General features: G+C 59.7%; 1 protein-coding gene across 1 annotated transcript; it reads right to left on the bottom strand.

Moving 5' to 3' along the window:
- Positions 1-7: 7 nt before the first annotated feature.
- FLII (FLII actin remodeling protein) lies at positions 8-26,630 on the bottom strand. The gene is made up of 30 exons (XM_034784301.1): positions 26,481-26,630; positions 23,724-23,834; positions 21,584-21,655; positions 19,911-19,991; positions 17,962-18,047; positions 17,128-17,289; positions 16,123-16,226; positions 15,183-15,358; positions 14,524-14,681; positions 13,558-13,642; positions 12,378-12,525; positions 11,948-12,084; positions 11,017-11,229; positions 10,261-10,440; positions 9,902-9,984; positions 9,290-9,364; positions 8,526-8,609; positions 7,929-8,100; positions 7,690-7,794; positions 6,934-7,125; positions 6,494-6,682; positions 5,947-6,086; positions 5,479-5,728; positions 3,410-3,564; positions 3,220-3,280; positions 2,138-2,266; positions 1,766-1,872; positions 1,270-1,375; positions 878-943; positions 8-474 (listed from the first exon to the last, which is right to left on the bottom strand). The coding sequence occupies exons 1-30, from the start codon at positions 26,541-26,543 to the stop codon at positions 340-342; spliced, it is 3,825 nt and encodes a 1,274-aa protein (XP_034640192.1). The 5' UTR covers positions 26,544-26,630; the 3' UTR covers positions 8-339.
- Positions 26,631-27,990: the final 1,360 nt, after the last annotated feature.

Genomic DNA, 27,990 nt, shown 5'->3' with positions numbered 1-27,990 from the left:
GTGGAGTCCCCTTAGGGCAGGTGAGGTGCAGCATGGTACAGGCCAGGCTGGGAAGTTTTAGTCACATAGCTTCAGCACCGCGGGCTGCTCCCCACGCCCCTCGGGGTGTCTCTCCGAGAGAAGGGTAGCTCCAGGCCAAGCCCCCGGCTAGGAACCAGCCCCTGCGCGAGAGACGGCAACAGCAGCAAAGCAGCGGGGGGAGGTGAGGGGGGCAGACGGCCCTAGAGGGCAGATGCAGGTTCTGTTCCTCCCCTTGGGGAAGCGTCACGCTGCGGAGGACCTACGGGCTGGCTGCCGGCTCCAGCTGCTCCGACAGGGCAGGTGCTCCCCCGCGGCTCCTTAGGCGGGCGGCTTGCGGAAGACGCCCCAGGCGTGGAAGCAGCGGGTGAAGGGATGGGGCTCGTTGCCTTTCCGCACCAGGCGCAGCTTCCGGGGGTGCTCGGCCGCCTTCGAGCGCATGTGCTGGATGTACACCTGAAAGGAGGGGAAGGGGTGGCCTCAGGCACTGGCCCCCCCAAGGCCAGATCCTGCTCCGTTCCTATTGCACAAACCAGGAGGAGGCCCCAGGGAGCCAGGGCTGCTGTGCTCAAAACAGGCCTTCCGCTGCGCCCGCAGGGGCCGAGCTCTCTCCCCAGGGGCTGGTGGAGGCGCAGCCCCGTGCCGCAGGCCCCAGCGGGTGTCAGGGCCGAGCTAGTGCCAGATGCTGCAGCATCTCAAGGGGAAGGGGCCAAGCTGCTGGACCCACCCCCCAGGAACCATGTGCCAGGGCAGTAGACTCCCTCCACCCCCAGGGGCCTGTCAGAGGCTGGAGGAGTGTCTCCCTCCCCAGCAGCTTTCAGTCAGTCAGAGCCAGGGGAGCTTCTCGAGATGCCCTTACCTGGCAAGCTTTCAAGCTCAGCTTGATTTCCACCTGGCTTGTCTGGGTTCCCACCCACATGTAAACCTGCAGAGAACAGCAGAGACAGCAGGGTTAAGGCGGCGCTGGTCAGAGCGCGAGACGGGAAGAGCAGATCTGCTGCAGCCCACCCAGGCCCGGCTCATCCCCTGCCGCACATGGGCAGGGCCTCACGCGGCATCGAACCCCCACTAGAAGTGGGAGGATCTGGGCCCAGGAAGGTCCTGGGGGAGAGACTGGGTTCTCTGGGGTTGCAGCGAGAGGTTCCCTACAAGGGAGCCTAGACCCGGCTGCAGGATGCAGAAGAGTTACCGAGGACAATCACGTGGCTACAGCCCACTCCGCACCGGGGGCGCCAGGCCCTGGGAACTCACCTCCCGGCCGTTGTCCAGCAGCATGATGTCGTCATCCGCCAGGTCATCCTGGCAGAAATCGGAGCACTTCTCCGACACGGAGAAATAGCCCTTCTCGTTGGAGCACCTGCAGCGGAGAGCCAAGCCGCCGTTAGCGAGGGGGCGGGCCCTGCCTCAGGCCAGCCTGGCTGTCCAGGGCAAATCCTGGGCGCCAGTGGCCATGAGTTTGTCAGATCTCAGCCGAGCCCTGGGGAACATTTTCCCGAGCTCTACCAGTCCAGTGGCCAGCATGTCACAGTGCCTAGGGTCTCCTCCCCCCAGGGCCAGCCCAAATAGGCAGAGACTACCCTGGTGGCTTAAGGAGCAGGCTGAGCAGGGCTGGGGAGGAGACGTGCGAGCCCGTGTTTCAAACAGGCACCCAGCGAACGGATGTCAGGAGCCCTGACCAGCCAAGGACCTGTCTACCCAGCGGATGCTCTGCCCATGGGCTCCGGAAACAGCAGCTGCTGGCACGCACCTGAACAGCCGTGAGTACTTCATGTAGTCGGCGTCTTCGTCGTAGGCCTTCTGGCCCCCGATGCCAACCCAGAAGAAGTTCTCCGGCTCCTCCCCTTCGTTTATCACCTGGCACACAGAGCGGAGGGGTCAGGGGGCTGGAGGGTTTCAGTCGAATCCCGAGTCACTTCCTGCTCTAGGGTTCTGGGAGCAGAGGCAGGGAGAGGACCGAGCTCTCCCTGGCTCCGCTCTCCATGGCTGCAACCCAGAGGGAGCAGTGGCTGGCCGATGCTGACTAGACCAGCATAGCTAGAACAGCCTTGCCCCTCTGGCATAGAGCGCCACTGAGAACCAGCCACCGGACCACGACCACAGAGGCTCCGTCCTGCCTCACCTGCTTGCTGTACGAGTCGTCGAACATGTGGTTCATGATTTCCTCGGCTAGCTTGGCCTCCTCGGGGTCAGCGGCCCGGCCCACCCAGGTGTAGACGATGCCTTGGTTATCGGTGCTCTCGAACGGCACCTAGGGGAGTGGAGCGTGGGTCAGGGGGACAGGAGCAGAGCCCTTGGGCTGGATGGGAAGCCCGGGCATAAGGAGAGGAGACATGGGAGCAGATGAAGTCCCCGTCGACAGGGGAATCACGCTGAGAGAAGGGCAGAAGGAGGCTACATGTGGAGGGATGTGGTGCTTTGGCTTAAACCAGGAGTTTAGAGCAGCTTGATGCTCCCACGCTCACCCCCAAACGTGGCTTCACGGACACGGACCAGGTTCTTCTGCCAGCCAGTCTATGCAGGGTCCTGATCCTGCCCCACACCCTCCTCCCCCAAGCTCAAGGCTTCCATTCCTCTTCTCCCTTAGATGCTCCTTGCCCATAATCTGTGGGGAGGACATGTCAGGCAACCAGCACCTTCAAGGGCAGCCATAGATGCATGGCGCCTCCTTGGACCAGCCACGAGAAGGATGCCCACGAGCGGCATGTGCTGGAGCAAGGTCAAGACGAGGAGGGTGGCAGCAGGAAGCTTCAAAGGACTCCACCTCGTCCTCTTTGCTCACTGGCGCTGGAACTGGGGGGGAGGCCGGGGCGGGGGGGTCATGCCCGCCCCCACTTTTTAAACCAAAGAAACATAGCACAGAATTCGTGTCCCCCACAGATTTCACCCCCACCCCTCGCAGAACAATCCATTCTGCTGGGGAGGCACCACAATTACACTTTTTGCCCACCAGGGGCTGCTGTAGTGCCTGAAGAAAGGGCAGCGGGCTCACGACTGGAGCAGCCAGCTGCAGGGGAGGGAAGAGAGCACTTTGGCCTTGGCCACCCCACTTCTACAAAGGTTCTGGCGCCTTGTCCTCGCTCCGTGTGGACCCGGGGCCGTAGCGTGAGCTGTCGCTGCAGCGGGCCCAGCTGGAGACCGTGCTAGCCGTTGGAGCCCACAGCAGAGCGCCAGGGCCAGCACACTAGCCCCAGGCATGCTCACCTTCAGGATGAAGCAGAACTCTGAGTTCAACAGGCAGGAGTCGGTGTTGATCTGGATGCACCTGCAAGGGACGAGAGGAGGAGGAGTTCTCAGCCCCAGCCTGGATCCCCACCTACCCCAGCCCGGCCGGCCCATTCAACCCCTCCAGGGAGGAGGCTCCCGTTAGCAGAGCAGCTCCCCTGGCTCTCACCGGGTGCAGAGGGCGCTGCCGTTGGTGCGGACGTGGTACAGGCTGGGCTGCAGGCTGTTGTCCTTGGACTTCCTCTTGCCCTTGTGGATAATGAACTTCCTCTTGAAGTGAGACAGGAACTTGGGGTTCTCCTGCTGCTGGGTCATGCGCACAACCTGGGTGCCAGGGGATGGCGTTAGAGGTGTCCAGGGCCGGGGAGTTCACTCACACTCGGAGGGGACCCTGGGACGTGTGCCGACCCGTCAAGTGACAGAGAGCCATCGGCTAGCAAAGCATGCTGGGTACAGTAACGCCTCACTTAAAGTCGTCCTGGTTAACGTTGTTTTGTTGCTGATCAATTAGGGAACATGCTCGTTTCAAGTTGCGCAATGCTCCCTTATAACCTTGTTTGTCAGCCGCCTGCTTTGTCCCACTGCTTGCAGGAAGAGCCAGGGCTGCCCAGAGGATTCAGGGGGCCCGGGGCAAAGCAATTTCGGGGGCCCCTTCCATAAAAAAAAGTTGCAATACTATATTCTCGTGGGGGCCCCTGTGGGGCACGGGGCAAATTGCCCCCCCCCCCCCTCTGGGCAGCCCTGGGAAGAGCAACCTGTTGGAGTTGGCTGGGGGGGGGCATGGAACCAGGGTCGGCCGGCAGCCCCCCCATCAGGTCCCCGCTCCCCTAAGTTCCCTGTGCGGCAGCTGCCCAGCAGACTACCAATTGTCGGCAGTTCAGCTGTCCCTCCCCCTACTGCCATGTGCTGCTCCTGCCCTCTGCCTTGGAGCTGCTCCCGGAAGCCTCCTGCTTGCTGTGCAGGGGGGGCCAGAGGGGGGCTAATGTCAGGGTGTCCCCCTCCCCCCTGCTCCTGCCTCCCCGCTTACCCCTTCTCCATATAGAGCAGGGGGGAGACAACTGGGCTCAGGACGGAGAGAGCTGGCCACAGTTGCTGTCTCAACTTCCTGATCTTTTTAAAAGGCAATGTACTTAGAGTGTGGTGTCAGCGTACTTAAAGGGGCAATGCGCATCTCTCTCTCACACACACAGGGTGTGTGTCTGTCTCTCTCTGCCATGCTGTCTCCCCTCCCTCCATTCCTGCTGCCATGTAGAGGGTGAGGCTACATTAACAACGTGTTAACCCTGGAGGACTCAGCGAGTGCTAGTTCATCACTGAGCAGCAAGGTATTCCCTGGGAAATATCCCTCCCTCTGACTCCTCCACCTCAACCAAGCTTCACAATCATCATTGCTGTGTACAGTATTCAATTGTTTGTTTAAAACGTAGACGGTGTGTGTATATAGTTTTTTGTCGGTCGAAAAAAAAAATTCCCTGGAACCTAACCCCCCTCCCCCATTTACATTAATTCTTATGGGGAAATTGGATTCGCTTAACATCATTTCGCTTAAAGTCGCATTTTTCAGGAACAGAACGACAGCGTTAAACGAGGAGCTACTGTACCTACATGCAAATGAGACCCTGCCCCAGCTGCCTTCTGGGATGCAGCCACACGAGGAGCAGGCTGCCCCCTGCAGGCGAGCGCAGGAGCACGCCTGACCTCAGGAAGTCTCAGCCATATGCTCCAGCCACCTGGCTGAGCCACCAGCCGGATGGGGCTGGGCCTGCATCACCCTCACGGGCTCCTGGATCCTCGGCTGTTAGCCAGGGCAGGTCGGCATCGCCTGCCCCAGCCAACGGGAGCACCTGCGTGTCACACCAACCTCAGGGCAGCTCGAAGCTCTCCCCCGCCCCCCCCCCCCGGGGTGGGCAGCAGCCCCCAGAGGGTTCTGGGAGCTGGCACCAAGGCTGAGCCCTGCAGCTGGGAGACGGGCGGGTAATGTCCTGTCCCGCCCCAGACAGCAGAGATTAGATGGCCTTGGGGAATGGGATTTCGCCTGCTACAGCCCAGCTCGGGGTATAGCCCATGGGGCTGTATGGAAGGGGTGCTCCCAGCCCAGGGGAGGGCATATATAGGGCAGGGGCCTTAGGGCTCCTAGTCTGGGTCCTGAGAGCTGGGGCAGGGGGGGAGGAGGTGCTCAGGCTCCCAGCTCATGGTGTGGCCCTTGGGGGCGGGGGGAAAATCAGGCTCCCAGCTCACCTCCAGCTTGCCAGGGAAGAGACTCTCGAACTTCTTCTGCAGGCTGAAGGTGAAGGTGAGCCAGCCCATGTTGGAGGCCTCACGCCCCTGCCAGAAGTACACGATGCACTGGAAGTCTTCCTCCGGCTGCTTCTCCTCCTCCTCCTCCTCTTCCTCCTCGTCCTCCTCCCCTCTCTCTCCATCCCCTTTGCCACCACTCTTCTTCTTCTTCTTCTCCGCCTCGTCCTCGTATTCCACCGGCACCCAGTACCTGTCAGCATAGGGGGCGGGGATCCCAGTGATGTGGGCGGGAGGACAGCCCCAGTTCCACCATATCCCAGAGCTCTCCTGGCCTCCCCAACCCAGCAGCCCCATGCCACGCTCACTCGGGGGCTGGGGGGGGGCGCGCTGGCAAAGGATCAGCCTGAGGGATGGGGGCGGCAGGAGGGAGGGCGAGAGCTGCCCAGAGAAGGTAGGGGCGGGTGTTACCTGCACAGGAAGACGTAGCAATCCTGTGTGTGGAAGTGTCCGAACTCCTCTTCGGGCAGGCGAGCAAATTTCTTGCCCTCTAGGACAAAGCCCTCCATGCCGTCCAGGTCCTCGTTCCACTCCTCCATCAGCTGCTCCGCCTGTGCCGCACGCGGAGAGACGCGCACACTTAGGAGGACGTTGCAATGGGCGGCAAGCTGGCCTAGCAGTTAGCGCTCTGCATGGCAGCCTAGGGGACCCTCGGGCCAGTCCTGGTCCTGAGAATGGGGTGCGGGGGCTTGCAATGGCCTTCCTCCCCCCCCCCCCCAATAATGAGAGATCCAGGGCATAGCCAGAGCCCCAGCCCACCCCCTCTCTCTCCCACCCCAGCCTTGGCTGCCCCATGGCCAGCTGGAGGGCCACAATGCTGGTGCCCAAGGACTCAGGAGGGGGAGCCTAGGGCAGCAGCGTTGGCAGAGAAGGTCCCAGCCCATCCCTACCCAGACAGGAAGGGCCCAGATGACTCCCCCGAGGGTCTTTTGTTTACCCCCCCACCCCCACGTCATACCTCCGTCAGGGCCATGGGGGGCTGGCGGGGCAGGAACAGCGCCGTCAGGTCAGCCTTCATCTGATCCTTCTTCTCGGCGTCTTTCTTCACCTTGCTGGCCAGCCCCTTGGCCTGCAGCACACTCTCCGCGTTGCGGGTGTAGTCCACCTTCAGCACGTCGTCCCAGTTCTTGAACTTGGACTTGAACACCTGCAGCGGGGGGGAGGAGAGACACGCTGGCACGGGGCGCTTCAGCCTCTCCCAGGGGGCTCCCTCCCCGCAGGGCAGCTCCCGGCATGGCTAGAAGGGAAGCGCGACGGACACCGTCTCCCACCCCGCAGACCGGTCGGGCCACCCCAGGGCGGCAGCTGGCCAGACCCGGATTCCCCAGCCAGGCCCAGCACAGCGCCACTGGCCGCTCCCGAGGGGCAAGGCGAGCCCGGGCCCCAGCGCCCCCGTACCTGGCACTCGGTGCCCTCCAGGTTGCGGATGACCATGGCGTGCTTGGGCCGGTGCAGCATGCTGCACAGCTCCTGCCCCAGCTTGAGGGCCGCCGCCCGCACCAGGCGCGGGGACTTCCTGCCCACCCAGATGAAGACATCGGACCAGCAGTCGAGGATGTACACGGCCTTGGTGTCGAGCAGGCTCTGGAGCTGCAGAGCAACCGGGAGAGGAGGAATGGAGCGGGCGGGGGGGGGGCTGCCCCATGCAGGGATCCCCCCCCACTCCCAGAGCAGGACCTGGGGGCTAAGCAGGAGGGGGAGGGAGCCGTACAGCTGCCCGGCCCCTCGCCCTGCCTCAGGGCCAGGCCCTGGCAGCATCCTCAGCTGGGAGCAGGGCCCAAGCTCAGATCCCCATCCTGATGCCCCCCGCCCCGCTCCGAAAAGGAGGGGGTTTCCTGACAGTCCCCACCTCCCACTGGGCTGGAGATGGAGACGGGGGCCCCGCCCCAGGGACCGGCTCTCCCGCTCGGGGGCACCATCCACTCCTGAAGCGAGCAGGGCCTGAACTCCAGGCCATTTCTTGCTCCAGAGCCTGGCGGGAACAGGGGCAAGGGGAGGAGGCGGTAGAGGGCCGGCAAATCTCAGATCATCCATCCATGTACCCAGCCCCCGTTGCCTCAGCGGGCACAGCTCCACCCTGGCCGGGCACGGCCTATGGCACACAGCCTGGTGGAATGGACCCCTCCGTCTCCGGCCTGCCCCACCCCGCCATACCAGTCGCATCTCCGGCAGCAGGTCCACCTTGGGTCGCTTCTGGTGCTCCACCGAGAGCTTGTAGTTGATCTGGGGCAGCTCCAGGTAGCCCAGCCCCAGGCCGACCTGAGCCGAGGAGAGAGGAGAGGGATGAGGGGGGGCGGCCAGAGACGAGGCAGAGCCCAGTCACAGGGCACGGGCACCCCTCTGCCACAGAGAGGCTGCCCCTGGGGGCACACGGAGCGGGAAGGGGTCTCTACCTTATAGAGCTTGGGCTTGGCTGGCTGGAAGTCGTCCGGGACGTTGGCCTTGATCTCCTCGGGCTGGCCCCCCAGCACCTCCCAGAACTCGGGCGGCTCCTGGCCCTGGTTCAGGAGCGTGATCTCCGCCTTCCCCTTCCGCTCGTTCTTGTTGATCTTCTCAGCGAATAGCCTGCGTGGGACGATTGGGGGAGGGGAGGGGGCCCCGAGAGAGACTCCAGTTAGATCCCAGGCCTGGGGCGCTGCTGGGGCCGGCAGAACAGCAGGAGGCACCAGGCCGGGCCTGCGTCAGCAGGTGAGTGTGTGGGGGAAGGGCCACCCGGCCCACGATGGCAGGAGGAAGGGAAGGTGGCCGGGGGTCGCTGTGCCCTGTGATGGCAGAGTGGCAGCGGATGCCTCTCACACATCCTCCCGGGTTCCGGAGCAGGCTTTACCCGGCGGGCCTGGCGAGCGCAGCAATCACCCTGCTCCCCGACGGGTGCTGCTGGAGCGGGAGCAGCGGAAGGGGGCAGAGCGCACTCGGTGCCCCCTAGTGTCGGCGCCCGCTGGCTCCGGCCCTGCCATGCCCCCTCCCGGCTGCCCCTCTGCGGACGCTACCTGGCTTTGGTGGTGCTGCTCAACGTGGCCTGGCTCCCCCTCCACACGGAGATCTCAAGGCCGTTGTCCAGGAGGAAGACAAACCTGAAGCCAGGATTGGGGGGGCAGAGAAGAGGGGTCAGCGTGGTGCACCGTGGAGCCCAAGCACAGCTGAATCCAAGAGCTGTGATGGGAACTCAGTTGCAGAGACACCCCCACCCCCCAGCTGGTGGCTGCTTGGGAGAGCAGGGCCAGGAGAGAGCTACTGGCCCGGTGGCTGCCAACACGCACAGCAATGGCTTGGTTTGCCGGCAGGGGCGGGCAATTCGAGCTCTGGAGGGTTCTGTACCATCATCGCAGCACCCGAGCCCCTCGTGGCAACGAAGGCATTTACCCCTGAGCCCGGGGGAGGCAGGGCAGGGCTTGCAGCCCCACTGCCCAGACGGGACAGGCCCCGTTCCTCACCCGCGGTCGCCCGGGGAGCCTGTTCAGAGCAGGGAATGGAGCCGAATATCCCGAGTCCCAACCTGGGGCGGTGACGAGAACCTCTGCCGATGAGCGTGGGGCCCGACGCGGCGTTCCCGCCTGCCGCCCCAGCGTTAACACTGCAGGCTCCGGTCCAGACAAGCTGAATCACTACGATCCCTGCAGCTTCCACTGCCAGACGGGGGTCTGCAGGTCCCCACGCCTATCCCGGCAGGCCAGTCCCCCTGTCCCACCGCATGAGAGGCACGGACTTGGGTGCCGTGTGTCTGCAGAGCATCCCAATCCCCCTCCGCACTCACCGGGGGTCCAGCGAAGCAGCCTTAAGCGTCACGGGCTCCAGCTTAATATTCTTCTTCCCATAGATGCGATACAGCCTGCAAGGACACGCAGTATTGGGGGGGGGAGGGTCACGAGAGAGCCCACCGCCTGAGGAGAACCTGCCCCCACAGGGGCATGAGGGGGACACTGCACCCCACAGGACTGGGCAGGAACGGGCTCAGAATGGATCGAGGGGTGGCCTGGCCTCTGGAACTCACTGCCACAGGATAACCGAACACCCCAAGCGCTCTGTCGGATTCCAGCCGGGTTTAGACCTTTCTGTGGGTCACGGGCACCCGTGGTGACAGCCGCTTTATTCACGAGGCCTCCTGCTCTAGAGGAACAGAGAGGGCCTGGAGAAGCTCGTCCTGTGGACATGTGTCCAGGACCGGAGTGCCCAAACCAGCTCCCACTGAGGACAATGGACGGGCTCCCGTGGATGGGTGCGGAGACGGACTGGGCCCAGAGACCTGACGGGCCGTGGCTCTGCTCTGGTCAGGCGGTTCTCTGTGCCTGCATGCTATGTAATTGCGGCACCGCAGAGGGTGGCTGTGGCCAGTAGTGCACCCCCCGGTCTCCCCGCGGCGCCCTACCTGGTGATGTACTGTGCGTCCTCGACGGTGTAGAAGCCGCTGGCCGAGCCCCCCTCAATGTAGGAGATCTCGTGGTCGAACACCTAGGGGTGGGGACAAGGGATCAGCTAGGAGCCGGCCGGCTCGCAGCAAAATGGCTTCTCTGCTTCCCTCCCGGCAGGGTGAGGACTGGCTGCAGGGGACTGCCCAGTTCTCCAGCCCTGGGACAGCTGGGGAAGGAAGGGGGGGTCTGTACAGGGGTGGATTGGTCTGTATGGGGTTGTGTGGAGGAACTGGCAGCTGTAGAGAGGGTGGGGGTGTGGGCAGAGGAGGAGGAAGGCAGGCAGGGAGGGAGTCGGGGCGGTTGAGGGGGGAGGTACCTGGATGAACTCCTCGCTCTCGTCCCCCATCTCCTCCCGGATGGTGCGGCACTGGGCCCCCAGGTAGTTGCGCAGGTTGACGGCGTGGATGGCCGCGCTGGCCTTCTTGTCCAGCGTGGCTTCGTGCCCGATCCAGTAGTAGATCTCCCAGGTCAAGGAGCCGCTGTCGTCCAGGAACGTCTGCGGGGAGAGGCCAACGGACAGAGCAGTCGGTGGGGCTGGAGGAAGCTGAGTGGGTCGCTGGGGGGGGGGGGGGGCGGACGGCGTTTCCCTGCTCTCTAGGCCACCCACAGGAGCCCCGCCTACCCACACGGCCCTGGGACGCTCCCTGCAGCCTGGCACAGCATGGGGCCCACTGCATGGGAGAAGCTGGAGCTGACGTAGGGGCGACTGGGATGAGGGAGCCATTCCCTGCAGACTGTCACTCGCCTCGGGGGAGCCCGGGGAGGGTGGGACCTCGGATTTTGTTTTGTCTTATCTCCCGCACAGAGGATTAAACCTTTTCACGGGAAACCCTTTGAACCTAGGGAGGGAGCCAGGACTCCTGGGTTCTATCTGCAGCTGGGAAGGAGCGTGGCCTACTGGCTAGAGCAGGGGGGCTGTGAGCCGGGACCCCTGGACCCCATTCCCAATTCGGCCCTGCCTGGCCTCAGACGAGTCACTGCGCTGCTCCATGCTCACTTTCCCCAGGGGGTTGGGGGCTCAGGGCCCTGGGCCACGCTCCAGGCACCCCACAGGGCATGGCAGCGCCGGTACCTTCAGCACAATGTAGCAGTCAGCTTCGTAGAACTTCCCGTTGAAGGCCTCGTCCACCAGGGTGGGCACGAAGTTCTCGATCTGCCAGACGGAGACGCCGGGGATCTGCCCCACGTCCTCCGTGAAGAACTCCGAATAGTTGAGCTGGGGCTTCTCCAGGCTCTGGTCCCAGCGGCGCGTCTTCGGGTCTGTGTATTTCATGTCCCCGTTCTCCTGGGGGGGGGGGGGGGGGGGGGGAAAAGAGAGGGTGGTGAGGCGCCGCCTGGCTTCTCTCCACTCACAGCCCTAAGCCTAGACCTTGGGCTGTGTTCAACCACACAGTGCCCCTAGATGCTGAGCATCTTCCTAGGGGCAAACTGGAGCTGGGACCCGACTTTCATGCCAGACCTCTGGAGTGGTCCCCAGCAATCGAGGCTCCTCCCTGGAGCTTGGCCGGCCACGAGCTGCGTCGGTTCCACCAGGGCTCACGGGAGTGACGCCAGCAGCTGTGATCAGACACCCAGGGAGCAGCTGTGTCGGGACAGTCCTGAGCCCAGCTGCCCGGAGGGCCTGGTCAGTCCTGGTGCCCGGCCGGCAGAGTGCCCTCAGCAGACGGACGCCCCTGTCCTGAACCCCATGCTCATAACATACACGATGCTGTGAGTTCCGATCCTGGCTTCGATGCGGACTCCCCGCTATGGCCTGGGACAAGGCAGCGAGGCCTGCGTTCTCAGGAGCGGCCTCTACCGGCGGGCGCCCCCGTTCCTGGGTGTCCAATGGGAGAGAGCTAGGACCGAGCAGACAGAGGCACAGAGCACCTGCAGGTTGCATTGGCCTCAGGACGAGGGTGGATGCACGTGGGCTGTGGAAGGGAGGTAGCCGAGGTGGAGAGAGAGAGAGAGAGAGACTGACAGACAAACAGCACTCATCGCCCCGCCCCACCCCTTCCTACCTCCAGTTTCTTGTTCTTCTCTTGAGCCACGTCCGACATCCCCTTCAGCACCTGCTTGGCCTGATCGTCCTGCGCTGCCGAGTCCTTGCGCCGGCGAAGCCGCATCTTGCGGGCCGTGGGGTCCTTCGTGCCGCTCCCTGGGAACACGGGCAATATGGGTGAGCTCTGGCAGATCACAGCCCAGAAATCACCGACACCTACTCAAGACCCCAGGCTGGATGAGGGACCCTGCGCCGTGGGGCGCTCTCAGGCCAAGGCGGGAATCGTTTGGCACTGCTGGCGCATTTACAGGAGATACATGCCACAGCATGGCTAGGAGCCCTCTGGTTCTGTACCCTGCTCCCAGCTTCGGTGATTCCCAGTCCTCCTGGCTCCCCAGGAGCCAAGCTTCAGCTGGAGGGGATGTCCCCCCCATTGCCCCGTGGTTCACCTGCTGCAGCCGCTGCGACGGTGGCGGGCGAGGCGCCAGCCAGGCGCAGCTGGTTCTGCAGGGAGAAGTCGATGTTGTACCACTCAGAGGTTTTGTCCACCGGCTTGGGGGGCATCACCAGGTTGGGGTTCTCCCGGACGTCCAGGATCTGCAGAGGCACAGGACAGAGAGGTGACCCAAACGCCAGCCACAAGAGACACCTGGGCACCAGCTGGTTCTCGCTCTGCCCCGGAGAGCTCCGGGGGCATTGGCCGGGGGAGGGGATCCTCCTGTGCCCCATCAGGGTTTAGGGTCAGTGTCTGACGGTGCAAGGCTACAGTCGGGCAGGGCGAACGGGACTCGTTTCCCAGGTGCTGGGATGCCACCCCCTCCCCTGCCAACACGAGACCCACGTCCGGCACCGGGCGCACAGGGGCTCGGGCTTCACCAAGGCAGGAGGGCCCACAGCCAGGCAAACACCATTCAGAACAGATCAGATGACCCCGGAAACAGGCCCCTCGCCGAACACACTGGTCGTCGGCAGGGGGCCTCTCCACCCCCTCCCGTGCAGGCCTGGCGGGCAGGGATCCTACACCAGGCAAGGCCCAGCAGGGGTGATCCAGGGTCTCCCCACTCACTCGTGCTGCATGGCATAACCCCCTTCAGCATGGCACCAGCTCGCTAGGCCTGGCTGGGCGGCAGAGGGCGCAAAGGGCTCTCAGACGGCTCCATCGGAGCAGCTCCTGCCCAGGGGCGTGGGCAGCACGATCAGTAGGACTGGGCCTGGGGCTAGAGCCCCCAGTCCCTTCGTTGTAGTCCCAGTGCCTTGCTGCCTGGCCGCAGGTCTTAACCCTTAGAGCCTCAGGCCCACATCCGGGATGGGGTTAGGCTCCCAGTTTCCTACCGCTGTGCAATGGGATTATCCCGACCCAGTACATGAACTCAGGCCACCCCATGGCTGGCAAGGGGCGCAGAGAGCCTCCCCCCTGCCCAGCCCATTGGGAGTGGGGAGCACAGGCTGGCACTGCGGGTGGGGTTACCCTCCGCAGAGGGGTCAAGAGCGGAGCTGTGCCCTACGCTCACACACCAGCCCGCACTCCCCCGGGATGCCTGGATCCTCCCCAGGGCCCGGCTTCCATGACAGCCCGGGGCCTGGGATGTCTGCCCGGCAGGCGCCGGAGAAGCACGGAGGGTCCCTCACCTCGACGTCCGTCAGGAAATGAACAGCCTCCGGCAGGGTAACCAGGCGGTTCTTGTTCAGCACCAGCTTCTTCAGCTTCGTGCACCTGGAGGGGCAGAAGAGACGCTAGGAGAAGCCTGGCCCCCGCTCCCGAAACACGCTGGGCTGATGCGGAGCCACAGGGCAGGGCAGGGGGATCCCAGAAGGGGAGGAAGGAGGGACACAGGGGGCAGAGGGGACAGCGCCACCCAGAGGAAGGAGCTGGGGGAGCCATCACAAGCCAGCTCAGCTCTTCATGGAAGGGGGCTGGGAAGCCGGCTCGGCCTGGGCCGAGTCCTTAGATTTTCCCTGCTCCGTACGTCATCCATCTGCCCCGTTCCACCCGGACGCTGCTCTACGCTCAGGCCCAGCTTCGCCTGCAAGAAACGCAAAGCCCTTCCTTCCCCTCTGCAGAACGCACCCACCTGCTCCTCCCTCCCCTCTGCCCCAGACATGCCAGGGAGGGGGGCGGCAGCTCAGAGATCTGCACCAAGTGGATCTGCCCTGGAGAAGTCAGACTGAGTCATCATCCATCCCCGCTGGGTTTCAGAGGGGGCTGTGAGCTCACAGGGGGTGGGGCGGGGGCTTTCGCCGCCAGGCTGCGGACGTCGTCAGCGGCAGCTGAGCTCAACACATAGCAGGGCTGATGTCAGAGGTGCCGAGTCCCCACCCAGGCCAGCGACGGCGGCGGGTGCCAGTCCCTTGGGCAGTCCTGCCCTTTGCAGGTGTTTGGGGGGTGGGTAACTGGCAGCCAGAAGGCGCACAGGGATGGAGAGGACCAGTCGGCCTTGCCACTCAAATCCAAAGCGAGCGAACGGCTTCCTTCCCTATCCCCACACAGCAGCCACCTGGGGGAGACTCTACCCCAGGCTGCGGGGAGGATCCCGCTTCTGTCCTCCCGGACCCAACCCAACTCGGACAGGCCAGGGCGGCCGGCGGGTCGCTCACCTGCACAGGCTCTCGGGGATCAGCTCCAGGTTGTTGTTGGCTGCCATGAACTCCTCCAGGCTGGCGAGTTTGCCGATGCCAGAGGGAATGCCGTCGAAGTCCAGCTTGTTGGAGTTCAAGTAGAGCTTCTTCAGCTTGGTCAGCTTGCAGATGGCAGACTGGGGAGAGAGCGAGACACGTGCCACAGATCAGGGAGAGCCGATAGCCTGGGCCACTGGGCTCTGCAGGGGCTACTGTCCAGGGCATCCTGCCAGCTGCTTGGACGAGTCACTTAGCCGCTCTGTGCCTCAGTTTCCCCAACTGTACCATGGGGATAACGGCACCATCTGCCTCCCAGGGATTTGGTGAGGCTAAACCCATTACAAACCATGAGGGGCGCTGATGCTATGGTAAGTGGGGGCCCAGGAGCTCTTAGTTCGGCCTGAATCAGCGAGGAAAGCCCAGGCCTGTTGAGTCAGAGGATGGGGAGCCAGCAGGATGGGGGTAGGGGGACCAGCCCCTTGGGTCTGTGATGCCGCTGTGGCATTCAGAGCTTCACAAGCCAAGGGCCAAGCTCCAGAGAAAGCCACCAGGCCTGTCCCAATGAGACCTTGCCCTAAGCTTGGCCGTGGGAAGCCAGCCAGCTCCCTGACGTCATCTCGGGGGAGATCGCTACGTACGGGCAGTGAGGTGAGCTGGTTCCGCGACAGATTGAGGGTCTCCAGTTGGGTCCACTGGTCGATGCAGAGGGAGAGCTCGGAGATCTGGTTGCTGCTCAGGTTGAGACGGCGCAGGCTGGAGAGGGTGTAGAGGCACTCGGGGACCCGGCTCAGCTCGTTGCAGGCCAGGTCCACGTCTGGGGAAGAAGAGCAGAAGGGATGTGAAGCCACCAACCGGACTGGGCCCAGAGGCACGGAGAACCCAGGGCTCTGGCTGGGTTACACAGTAATTGTGAGTGTGCGGACGTGATGCCAGGATAATCTAGCAGGTCCTGGCCCGAACGCATCCACTTTCACAGGGACGGGGCAGGCAGCCCATCTAACAGCCGCACTCTTCCCAGCGTCGGAGCCTGGACCAGCTCCACCAATAGGAGCTTGGCCAGCGGGCTCAGGACGGGGCCAGAAGCAACAGGATCATTTCAGGGGCATCATCCTTGCAACGGCTTGCCCCACCCAGCCATGCGGCTCAACCAGGTGGCTGTCCCAGTGCACTCTGGGACTGCAGGAGTAGCTATGCCATGGGCTGCCCACGCTGGTACTGGGAGCAGGGGCTTCTGGGTAATTTCCCCAGACACAAGGCACTGCATTGTGGGATGCAGGGAGGAGGAGCGGCTGGACCAGGGAAGATGCCGCTGTGGATGACAGGATGAGCCAGGCCTGGTCGATGCACCCAGCCAGCTTTGTCCCCAGCGCTGGGGACAGTCACCGTGTGTGGACACGAGCTGCCATACGGGTGGCGTGAGCTCAGCCAATGGCTCGCCGGGAGCAGGACACCTTTCTCCTAGTGCCGGGCCTCCTCGCTGGACCGGCCCTGTTGCCCGGCAGCAGTCGGAAGGAGGCCCGGAGAGATGCCGTTTCCCCACATGTGCCCCCTCAGCCCCCGACTCCACGGGCGGCTCACCTGCGAGGTTGCTCAGGCCCTCCAGGCTGGTGGGTAGATTGCTCTGAGTGCGCTGCGTGTTCCTCAGGTGCAGGGTCTGCAGAGCGGTCATTGCAGGGAGCTGCCTTTACGTGGAAAGAGAGAGAGAAGCAGTGAGGGGAGCTCCACCGCTGGGCCAAGCCAGGGACTGGCGGGGAGATCCCGGACCCCAAGCTCTGGTTCAATAATAGGTTAGATAAAGGTCTATCAGGGATGGTCTAGACAGTATTTGGTCCTGCCATGAGGGCAGGGGACTGGACTCAATGACCTCTCGAGGTCCCTTCCAGTCCTAGAGTCTGTGAATCTATAAGAGGAGGCGGGATGCAGCACGTCCACGCCAGGACTGGTTTAAACCTGGTCTCAGCTTTGCTGGGTTTCTGCCCAGCTCCCCAGGGACATGAGCCCATTCCACAAGTGCCATCCCTGCACCCGGCTGGAGGCCAAGGGTGGACTGGGCCGTGGGAGCCGGATCAGCCCTTCCTTCCTGGAGGCCGTGCTGCTGGTGGGGGGCTGGTGGGGGGCGGGGGACAGGACCTGTGCCTGACAGAGCTAGACAGAGAGAGACGACCAGTCTTTAGGCCTTGGCCGGCACCATGAGGTCCAAGAAACTGGTCTTATTTAAAGACTTAAGGGCCGGATCCCAAGCTTCAGAAGATCAGTAGGCGGGGAAGGCGGGGGGGTTTCCATTGATGTCATGGGGGGTCTGGATCAGGCCCCAAGAGGCTGGCCATGTCCCTTCCAAAAGGGCTCGTTGGAGAGGAGCGAAGGGGCCCCCCAGGCTGGGTTCTCGGGCGTTTATTGGGGAGAAGGCCTGTCTGGTTGTCTGTCAGCGGCCCCATGCAACCAGAAACCCACCAAGAAACCGGATCCCTGGCCGGACACGTCTCTTCCCAGGAGAGCGGCTAGAAGAGAGCCCAGCCCGAGGGGACCTCTCCTGAGCGCCGGCAGCCCGCACCACCCCGGCGGCGCAGCAGGACACCCCTCTACCTGAGCTGGGCGTGCAGCAGCGGGTTGTTGTTCAGGATCAGAGTCTGCAGGTGCACCAGGCGCCTCATCTGCGGCGGCAGGCTCTCCAGCTTGTTCTCGCTCAGGTCCAGGTACAGCAGGTCCGTCAGGTTGATGAACAGCTGGTTGGGGATGTTATCGATGCTGGAGGAGAAAGACGAGCCACGCTCGGTTTAGCATCCGGGAGAGGGGGAGGGACGGAGGGAGCTGCACCATGCTGGGAAGGGTGCCGAGAGTCTACACGGCAATCCGACGTGTCCGCAGCATGAGGAGACGTCCCCGGGCTGGCTTTGATCTTTGGCCAGTGAAGCCGCACGGGCCAGGGTCATACAACCTGGGCCGCTGCAGCTTCACTGCTGTGGTTATTGGCGCTAGCTCAGGTCTCCACGTGCAGCAGTCCCCCTGCCCCCCAACTGGGTGCAGACACACGCCCAGGCTCTCGGGCAGCCCCAACAGGGCAGCAGGGAGGTGACCCAGCCTGGCTACCCAGCACAGCCAGGGGCATGATCCTGGCAGCGAGGCAGAGACTGGGGCTCTCCCAGGTTCCGACAGGGACCCGGGCTTCCCCGGCCCAGGGAGGGAAGGCATTTACATGGAGGAACCGGGCAAGCACCCAGTGATCTTCACCAGCTGCTCTCAAGTGCCCCTTGCGTCAGTTCTGCCTCCCTTCTCTCACCCGTCACCAGCCCCCAGAGGCGCAGGCCTCCCCCAGATCCGGAGAGGGGGTTAGTTTGACAGGGAAATCCACGCCTGCCTGCCCAGCCAGAAACCCCCTGCACGCAGCCTTGGCTGGAACCCCGGAGCAACCAGACCCACCTGTTGTGGCCGAGGTTGAGCACCAGCATGTTCTTGGCATTCTCCAGCTCCCGGGGACACTCCGTGAGCTGGTTGTAGCTCAGGTCCTGGGGGAGGGGAAGCAAGAGAGCTGTCAGGAGAACCCCTCCATCCCAGCGGGCACGGAGTGGCCCGCCCAGCAACAGCCCCCCTCCCATGGCTGAAATCAGCCCCCTCCTGCCACCGCAAGGATCTTCAGGGCCACACTGCTGATAGATCGGTGCGTATATCCAAAGCCAGGACTCGCCTCCAGTCTTTTGACCTTAGCCGTGGTTTGTGCTACCTGCCCAGCAGGTCACAAGGACGCCACGTACTGTGCCATTTCCAATACAGCTGTCCTTTGTCGATTCCCTTCAGAGGGGCATCAGCGCCACTCATGGAGTCAGCAACTGCCAGCTACCCGTGGGGAGCTCCCGCACATTGGGGTTTTGGGGTCTCACACCAAAACGGTGGCTGCTTATTGGACCTTTACTTATTTCTCAGCTAGATCATCGTGTTTATGAAAGAAAGATTAGAAATCCCCAAGGTTATTCCTGAGCAGACTAAAATGGAGACTAATTTAGAGGGCAAGCAGGTTATGACGTGTATTATGGTAAAGTGTATTACCATGATGCCCTAAGGTCCTGAGCAGAGGTCAAACTGGGCATTACCATAATACACACAATGATAACCTCAGGTCCCAATCAGGATCTGGGCTCCATTGTTGTACAGACACATAAGAAGAACCCTGCCCCAGAGTTAACAGCCTGTCCCTTTAAAAAGGGAATCCAAGAATTAAGCCATTATACTGTCCGTAGCTGGGTTCTTTGGTGAGCCCTATTGACAACAGCCAGGTTTTATTAATAAGAGCCGGGACCGTCAAACCTGCCGAAGAAAGTTACACTCCCAATTCCCATGGAAAGCCAATGGGCGTTAGGCGCTTTTTAACAGGCTCACCCTCGGTAAACAGGACAGTCACACCTTGCGGCACGCGTACATTTGTAAAGGGTTAATCAAGGATTAATAGATGTGATAAGCATGTTGCAAACAATCAGGTAGAATGTGGTATTGGGTAGGCTTGGAAGGATTCAATTTTACTGGAAACGTGGATTTCACCACACCCACACACTAACCACCAGAAAAATATTTCCAACTGTCAAAATGTACAGATAGGCAATGTCAGAAAAATGCTGCTTGAGAACTTGGGAGTTTGATCGAAGGAAATTTACTTTATATAAATATTGACCTGGGATGTTGACAATTTGTGTTTTCACAGTTATAAAGCTTTAACTTTTTGAATCTCAACATCTACCGTCATTGACTAATTTCTGTCTGACCCCACTCCCATCATTTCACACAATTGAGACAATTTAAATTGATACAAATCTAAAAAAATGCTTAAAAATAAATGCTGATTATTTTTCACTGGAATTGTAAAATTAAAAATAAATAAATGACATGCTGCTTCGCCTAGCTATAGGTGGGGATAAGCACAGCAGTAGGTGCGGTTAGAGATCGTTCTAAGCTCTAGTTTATAAGCAACCTTTGGTGCTATTGGACTTTAACAACCGAGGAGCCATTTATTAAAACCCGGATTTACTGAGCCTGTATAGCATTAAACCATTCATGAATGTGCCCTGACTCAAAGCAATTCAGAAAGATGGGTACAATCCCCATTTTAAAAAGTGTCACAGGCAGGCAAAGAGACTTGGCAGAGGTCACACAGCAAGTCAGTGGCAGAGGCAGGAATTGAACCCTGGAGTCTGGGCTCGCACCCTTTGCTCTAATTACTAGACAATGCTACCTCTCTTTTGGGTTGATTGAACATGCTGGTTTAGGATTCCCTTCCCCTCCCCACTGATGCTGTTGGAATCTCTCTGCTTCTTTAGTTTCACTGCACTGATTGGGTTAGGAGAGCAAGGAGGGACCCGGAGCGAACAGGCAGCACATACCAGCACCGAGAGGTCATCGAGCTGGAAAATGTCATCAGGAACTCCTGAATTCTTCAGGCTGTTCGCTCGAGCCACAATTGCCTTAAAAGGGGAAAGAGAGATTTATAGTCACAGCTCTAGAGCCAGGCACGGCCCAGGCCTTCGCAAGCCCCTGACTCAGCACCCACATCAGAGTGGGGACAAAGACCGACCAGACGTGAGCAGGTCCCGCTGGGCCCAGAGGAGGAGGATTAGCAGAGGGAGGCAGCATGTGGAAGGGAGGGCTAACGGGGACAGAGGAGAAGCTGGGTGGGATCAGAGGAGAGAACAGAAAAGCTCCTGCCATATGGAAGGGAAGCCCTGGGTTGGGGGAGGGGGTGGATACCGACCCGTTCAGCCTCTCAGCCACAGTGCTACATTCAGGGATCTCCTCCAACCCACCACCAAACAAAGCTTCAGCCAGACCAAGGGCCCAATCCTCTCAGCTCCCAGCAGTGCCAATGGCTGTTAAGGGCATCCAGCCTCCCCCACCCCCCAGAGAAGGGCACCAGCACCCACCCCCACCAGGGAAGAGCCCCAGGCTGCATCTCCACAGTTGCTCCATGCTGGGCCACATAAGAACGGCCATATTGGGTCAGACCAAAGGTCCATCGAGCCCAGTCTCCTGTTTTCCGACAGTGGCCAATGCCAGGTGCCCCAGAGGGAATGAACAGAGCAGGTAACCATCAAGTGAGCCATCCCATCGCCACTTTCCAACAGGGGTTTCCAAGTGCATCGTGACACCCCTGTCTGGAGGTTAAAGCTTTAAATATGCTGACAGCATCGACGTGGGCACAGGTGCACCGAGAGGGACCTCCACAGGCGGGGAGCCCCAGAAGGCAGAGCCCCTCTCCCCTGGTGGGGGGATAACCATTCAGCCCCACCATCGCTCCACTGACCCTGGCAACGAGACGCTTTAAAAAAAAGACACACAGGCCCGGCAGCCAGGCCCTCTGCCTGAGAGCGACCCAGGGTGCCAGCCCCTTGAGGGAGCGGCAGCCAGGAAGCCGGTCGGGTTACAGAACAGCAAGCGGTTCAGGAAGTTACCAAAGCATGGGGCGGTGGGGGGGGGAAAGGGGTTGGATCTTTGTGGACTAAGTCCTCCTTTGGGGTTAGCAGCAGATCCAAACCATTCCCCGACCAGAGTGTGGGGAGAATCCGGCTCCAGAGCAGCCAATCCCTCCTCCCCTGCGCGAGACGGACCGGCGAGAGCGGCCACGCGCAGGCCCAGGGGAGGCACTGGCACTCGCCCTTGGAAGTGCAAAAGGAGAAGCAGCGCAGGATGCCTGCGTGCGGTAACTGCAGACAAGACCAACCCCCGCGCCAAGGCAGCCCCGGAGCATTTCCACGCAGCTAGAGGAGTCAACCTCTCGAGCGGGGCGAGTTTCTAAGGCCACATCGAAGAGCTCGCTGGCCCTGTTCGGATGGGTGCCACTTGACAGCACTGGGGAGCTCTCCGAGCTCGTCCATTGGCCCAGCTGGGCCTTGGCAAGGGAGCCTGGGCTTCCAATCTGGGATCTGTCCAATTGATGCGTCCGGGGCGGGTTCATGTCAACCAGCGGGAGAGGAGAGGCCAGCCGTTAGAGGCTGGCTGCCGAGCGTCTGCAGAGAAACGCTCTCTCCTGGCGCAGAGGGACGCGGCACGGGTTACTCACCCGGAGGCACGGCAGGCTGGAGAGCTCTCCGTGGAGCGTGGTGAGGTGGTTGTGACTCACAGACAGGTGCTCCTGTTTGGAAAGCGAAGAACAAACGCCTGGTTATAAACACAATGAAAAGAAACCGGGGCACCGCCAGGCCGTTTGGATGCTGCTTGACCCTTCTGCCCCTTCCCCCGGCTTGTGGTGCCTTGTCTCCTTAGACTGACCAGCTCTTTGGGGCAGGGACTGGCTACTACTGACCTAGCGTCTTGGTGAAGGGAAATAAAGGATCATCCTGGTTTCATCATCCCGTCAGGAGCTGGAGCATCAAACCATGCTCCGAACACAGGCAGGCTCCTTCAGTCAAGTCCCAAACACTCCGGCTGGTTTTGCCAAACATTGTTTTTATAGGCCCTAGACACCCCTCGGCAGGTGGATGCTAGAGAAGAGTTCCCCAGCGTTTGCTTTTTCTCATTCCAACGGAAACTGGAATTTATTTATTTTCTAAATATTCGCCCTGCTGCAGCCCAAACATCGCAGCATTTTGTTGAGCGGCAGGGTGGCCTCGATAGGACTCAGGAGACCCAGGGTCTTTCAATTCCCTGCGATTCCACAGACTTCCTGAGTAGTCTTGGGCACACCACAGTCTCCGTGCCTCAGTTTACCACATTCCCTACCACCAGTGGTGTTGTGAGGATAATTACAGGAAAAGACTGTGGGGGTGGCTAAGATAAATGCCTTGAATGGAGAAGAACCTCCTTTGTAAAGCTCTTTGAGATCTATGGATGAAAAGCACTATTTAAAAACTAGGTATAGAGAGATCACACGGGAACCTCTAAGTGAAACTGACTACAAACTGAATAGGCAAAGAACAGAAGTGAAATTGACTAAACTATTTTTGTTTGGTTACAAACAGAAATCAAACGACTGGTGAATCCGGTTTAAAGACGTTCACTCCACTCTAATCAGCAAAAGCTTCCCTCTCGCAAACACTTATGTGCAAGTTTAACTTGACCCCTGTGGTGTCATCGCACTGACATCCCTGAGACCATTCACGTGAGTGAGGTCAGGCAGGCACGCAGCCGCTAGACTGACATCTAGGGCAGCATCAGTCACACAGATCATGGGAGTTCCTGGGGGCATAGTTATAAGCAAGAGTTTTAACCTGACGGGATTCCATTAAAGAGAATCTGAAAAGAAAAAATAAACAAAATTGGGATTGGAGCCCATTTTTGCTTCTTTATAATGTAGAAAGCAGGCCGGAAAGGAGGTGCGTTTGCCCACACCACTAGATCGTAGACAAGATCTGACTAAGGAAGGCTCTATGGAGAACTAGTGAAGTTACGACACAGATGCACAGATTCCAAGGCCTTGGAATTACCTAGTTAGAACACAGGCGACACAAAACCACAGAGCAGTTCCCGCATCAAGCCCATCACTTCTGATTGAGTGACAAGAGATCTTTTACAAAGACGCCCAGTCTGGACTGAAAAGACTTCAAGTGATGGTGAATCCACCACATTCCTCTTATCACAAGACAGTGAAAGCCAAGCAGCGGCGGGAGAGAAAGACCGTGCAGCGCCTCGCACAGGGGGGACTCCATTCTTGGGTTTGATTCCAACATCTAATGAGCACTTTGGCTAAAGAAAAGACCCAAGCCCAGTTTTTAAAGATCCTTTGCAGGTCACCCTTAAAGAGGGTGTGTGCACACGCACACTGGAATGCACAGCAGGGGAGATAGTATGGCCTAGCAGATAGAGCACCGGACCAAACCACAAGGGTTTTATTCCTGGCTTGGCCACTGGCCTGCTGGGTGAGCTTGGGCAAGTCACAGCACCTCCCTGTGCCTCAGTTTCCCCAGCTATGAAATGGGGATAATCACACTGACCTCCTTTGCAAAGCTCTTTGAGACTGTATGGATGAAAAGCACTAGTTAAAAACTAGGTATTATGAGGGTGATGATTGTAGGGGAAGCTTTCAGGTGGGTCTGCCTGCCCACGACGCTTTCTGTTTGAAGCCTGCCAGCTCTGTTCACTGGCACTCCACGGCTCCATGCGATCACCTGCATTACAACTCACACACCCCTCCCAAAGCCCAGCTTCCCAAGAGGAGCGTCCATGCGGCAGCGAGGGCTGGCAGGTCTCTGCGCAGCTCTTACCAGTTTCTGGAGGGAAGAGAGCTCCTCCGGCAGGTAGCACAGGCCCGTCCTGTTGAGCTTCAGCCATCGCAAACTGGTCATGGACTTCACGTGGTCAGGAAAATAGCCACCCTGAGAGGAGAGGGGGAGAGAAAGAGGCATTTTACGGCATCCGATGGGCAGAGAAATGGGCATTGCCAGGTTTCCCATCCACCTGAGATGAAACAGATCCTGTGCTCTTAACACTCTCCACCACACCCCAGCTGTGAAACCAACCAAGGCCACTTTCCCAAGATCCCTGCCAAACATACCAAGGCGACAGGCCGTTCTGACAGGGTAGGACTTATTGTAACAAACTCCCAATGAAATGCACTCGGCCGTCGCAGTTACCATGAGGCTGACGCATCGGATCGGTGCAGAGACAGCTGGACAGGACTCTGAGCAGCACCCAGCTGCTCCCACCCCAACGGCTCTCAGCCCCTGACTCCCGCCCCCCAACATCCTGCAGCTCCCACAGGGGATTCTTACCCTGGGACCTTCCACCCCAACAGCAGCCCCCTGCTGTCCGGCCTGTGTGGCTTTTGAGCCCTCCCCTCCCCCACCCTGCTTATGATTTATTTCCCCGCTTATGCGGTCAAGGATCACGGCTGCCCTCTTAGCTTAGAATACAGGTGGCGGCAGGTGCCTTGTCTACAGGTTTTAGAGAAACTATCCCAGTGCACACATGCCCCGCTAGGATCGGCCCTGGGAATTGACATAGGGGAGGGGAACATCTCCATAGCAGAGTATGAATGGAGCAATGGTCAGGCAGGTTACGCAAGATTAGGGGGCTTGGAGGCAGCATACATCACATGAACTGACACCAGCTGGCCCTGATTCTGCAGAGGCCCAAGCATACGTGTAACTTTATTCACAAGCGTCTGCTCACTGGCTTCAAGGGAGCTGCTCCCATGAGTGACGTCATGCACGAGTTTCGGTCATTGCAGGATCACGGCCTTAGCAGGCATGTTGCCACCTCTGTTAGGAAGACGATTTCTTTTCTAAAAACCAACCCAGCCTCCAGAGCCCCGTCCTGGGAGAGGGGGGGCAGATGCACGCGCCCGCAACAAAAGGCCTTTCTAATGTGCAAACCGCTTAACCCAGATTGTGCAACTGCGTTTTAAGGGCCTGCTTAGCAGTAGGGTCCCAGCGACAGGCGGAGGCCACAACCCTGCCAGCCACTTCACAAGACAGACCCCTGCGCCCGTCCCCAATCATACCAACGGGGGCCCACCTGCACGGAACCGCTGGCACGACCAGGGCCTAAGTGGCTATCATTTTGTTTAACTACCTTCCAGGTCAGGTATGCCAACACTGGAATGGGAGGGCTCAGTTGTTGGGTGGGGGTGGGGGGTAATCGCAAAGGAAAAACCTGAATTTTAACCTCAGAGGAGGTAAAATCTCTGTGGGCCCCATCAAGGGCCGGCAAAGCTGCAATCCTGCTCCTCAGATGCAGCGACCGGCATGGGCCAGCGTGAGCTCATTATCTGCCAGGCCTGGTAGGAATCAGTATAAATGTAGCACATTGGGTCATCCCAGGGGCCAAGCTTCTTAGTAGTATAGTCAGATTATGCAGGCACAAAATATCAGTCATGTCACACCACGGGACAAAGCTGGGCGAGTCACTTATGTCTGACATACACAAGCAAAATCACTTGTGACCCAGGGCAAGTAATGGGCCCAGGGAAACTGGGGTGACCTGCGAGCATGGCCAAAGGACTACCAGCCCCCAGCAGCATTTCAACCCCTGGTCGGAGCTTCGGTTGGGGAAACAGAACTCCGAAGAGCAGCATTACCAAGGAGGAAACACGATTGCGGGGTTAGAGCAGGGGACTGGGAACAACAGCGCCTGGGTTCTAGTCCCAATTCTGCCAGCGTGGGCAAGTCATTTCATCTCTCTGCGATGCATCAGAGGTTCTGAGCCCCAGACTCCCACAACAGGCTATAAAAACGCCACGGCCCAGCTGTGTCACAACAACTGGTTTTCTGCACATAAAAGCCAGGGCCGGTGTTAGGGGGTAGCAAGCAGGGCAGTTGCCTGGAGGGCCCCCGTGAAGCTAAGTCGGGGCTCAAGGACCTGGGCTTCATCTCCATACGGTGGGACTTTGGCTTGAGCCACAGCAAGTCTAATGCCGGCCCTGCTTGGCAAACCCCCTGGAACCTGCTCAAGCCCCCCAGGGGGCCCCAGGCCCCCAGTTGAGAACCGCTGTTTTACATACTTGTCCCCTTTACAGGGATCATGATTAGTTTCAGTGCATGGCGCCCTGGATTAAAAACGCTAGCCAAACGCCAAATCTCATTGCTGCAGCCATTAATAACAGCATGGACCAGAACCAACATGACACAGGCCTACCGTGGGAGCCATTCAGCTCTCCCTCCACGGCCGCACAAAGGGGCTCTGAAATTGCCAGGCATCTCTGGCAACTAAACACCATCTCTCCTCCTCTCTCAAATATCAGCTCAACAGAGACAGGCACCGCTCAGATCCCTGGGGGGGCCTCTGGAGGATAAAAGTCCACCGCAGTAGCTCAAAGCGTGAGCTCAGGCCCTTTGGTGCAGCCACTGGGGTGAGCAACTGTCTAAAATTAGCCAGGCAGGAAACAGGCAGGGCCTAGACTCTGGGAGCTGCCCGGCCACCTCCCTGTCTGTCTCCCAGCCCTGGGCTTTGCCCACAGCCCAGCCCCAGAATTAAACTCCCCTCCCCCCACCCAGCCCAGTTGAAGGGGGGCCCTGAGTTACCTTGAAGTCATTCCCACTCAGATCCACCCCCCTGATAAAGGGGAGCACTCCAGTGGCAGCCATTACTCCTCTCAGCTGCAGCCAGTGGGGCTGGCTGTTCCTGCTGGCAGGGTGTGTTACATTGACACAGCCCTAGAGGAAGCAGGGGCCGGCCCTTCGCACACTACAGCCAAGCTTGATGGAGGCCGGGCTCTCCCTCTTTTAACCCCTTCATTGACAGGGGTGCTAACGAATTTCCCAGGCTCAGAGGATGCCTGCTTTTAACCTCCCCCCGACCCCGGGGGAGAAGTGATTGCAGCTGCCTGTCTTGTGCAGACACACACATTGGTGCAAATCGCCCTTTATTTGGTCCCGGGGGGAAATCTGTCCCCATTCTCCTTTGCGGTTCATTCTCGCCTACAGCTGAGAAGTCTTCTAGCTGTGCTGCTCCGAGCACGGTTTTTAGATAGCTTCTCATACCCTCCTGTATCCCAGCAGAGCCCCCCCCGCCCCCCGTAACAGTGATGGTGAGAAGAGAACGCTAGTGATGCAACCTCACTGTTTTCATGTGTGATGTGGAATGTTTTAATGACACCCTACAGCCTTATTGTTCATACATGCTGTTTGCAGTCATTAGAGGTGCTTTGTTCATTTTTATTATAGCTCCCGTTCTCGGGAAAGATCCCCACCGCCCCCCAAACTACTGAAATGCAGCCATTTCTGGGGTGAAGGGCAGCAATCGGTGAACGAGAGGGGATGTATTTGTGAAGGACGCTGGGATGAACATCTACTGCTAGGAAAATAATACCAAGCAGATCTCAAAGTGCTTTACAAACAAGGTCAGCAGCATTAGCCCCATTTCACAGAAGGGGGAACTGAGGCAAGGGGCTGTCACAAAGTCACCCAGCTGGGACTAGAACCTAAGTCTGCAGAATCCTACTCCACTCTAGGCCTCTCTTCAACAGCAACATGGAGCAGGTAGGGCCTCAGCCTTTAAGGTCTGCCTTAGGCTCTGCTCATGAAGTGGGTTTTTTACCCATGAAAGCTTATGGCCAAATAAATCTGTTCGTCTTTAAGGTGCCACCGGACTCCCCGTTGTTTTAATTGATTTCAATGTATTTAATTGTCAGCACCACACGCTGGCTGTCTTTGTGGGCAAAAGGAGACAGGTTATTAACCATAACTAACAAATATTAATTCATAAAACAATGCTAATTGTCTCATTGTGCTCCCTCCACCCTTTCTGTCTGTATTCACTTGCTGCATCTTGTCTCATCTGCAGATCCTGTGGGGCAGAGACCCTCTTTTGGTTCTGTTTGTACCACGCCCAGCACAGTGGGCTCCCCCTGGGCTGTGACTGGGGCAAGCTACGGTTGCCACCTCTGAGCAGTGTGTACTGAACACCCTTACAGATCTCCCACTCCCTGGACAGCGACCTCAAAATAGAGACGATCCTGGGAAAACCTGAATAGGTGGCAACCCTAATTTAGGAATGAGGGATGAGTGTGTGTGTGTGTGTGGGGGGGCTCTC

Source organism: Trachemys scripta, chromosome 10, assembly GCF_013100865.1.
Source record: "Trachemys scripta elegans isolate TJP31775 chromosome 10, CAS_Tse_1.0, whole genome shotgun sequence".
NCBI classification, from domain to species: domain Eukaryota; kingdom Metazoa; phylum Chordata; order Testudines; family Emydidae; genus Trachemys; species Trachemys scripta.
This window is presented reverse-complemented; position numbering and strand designations above follow the sequence as displayed.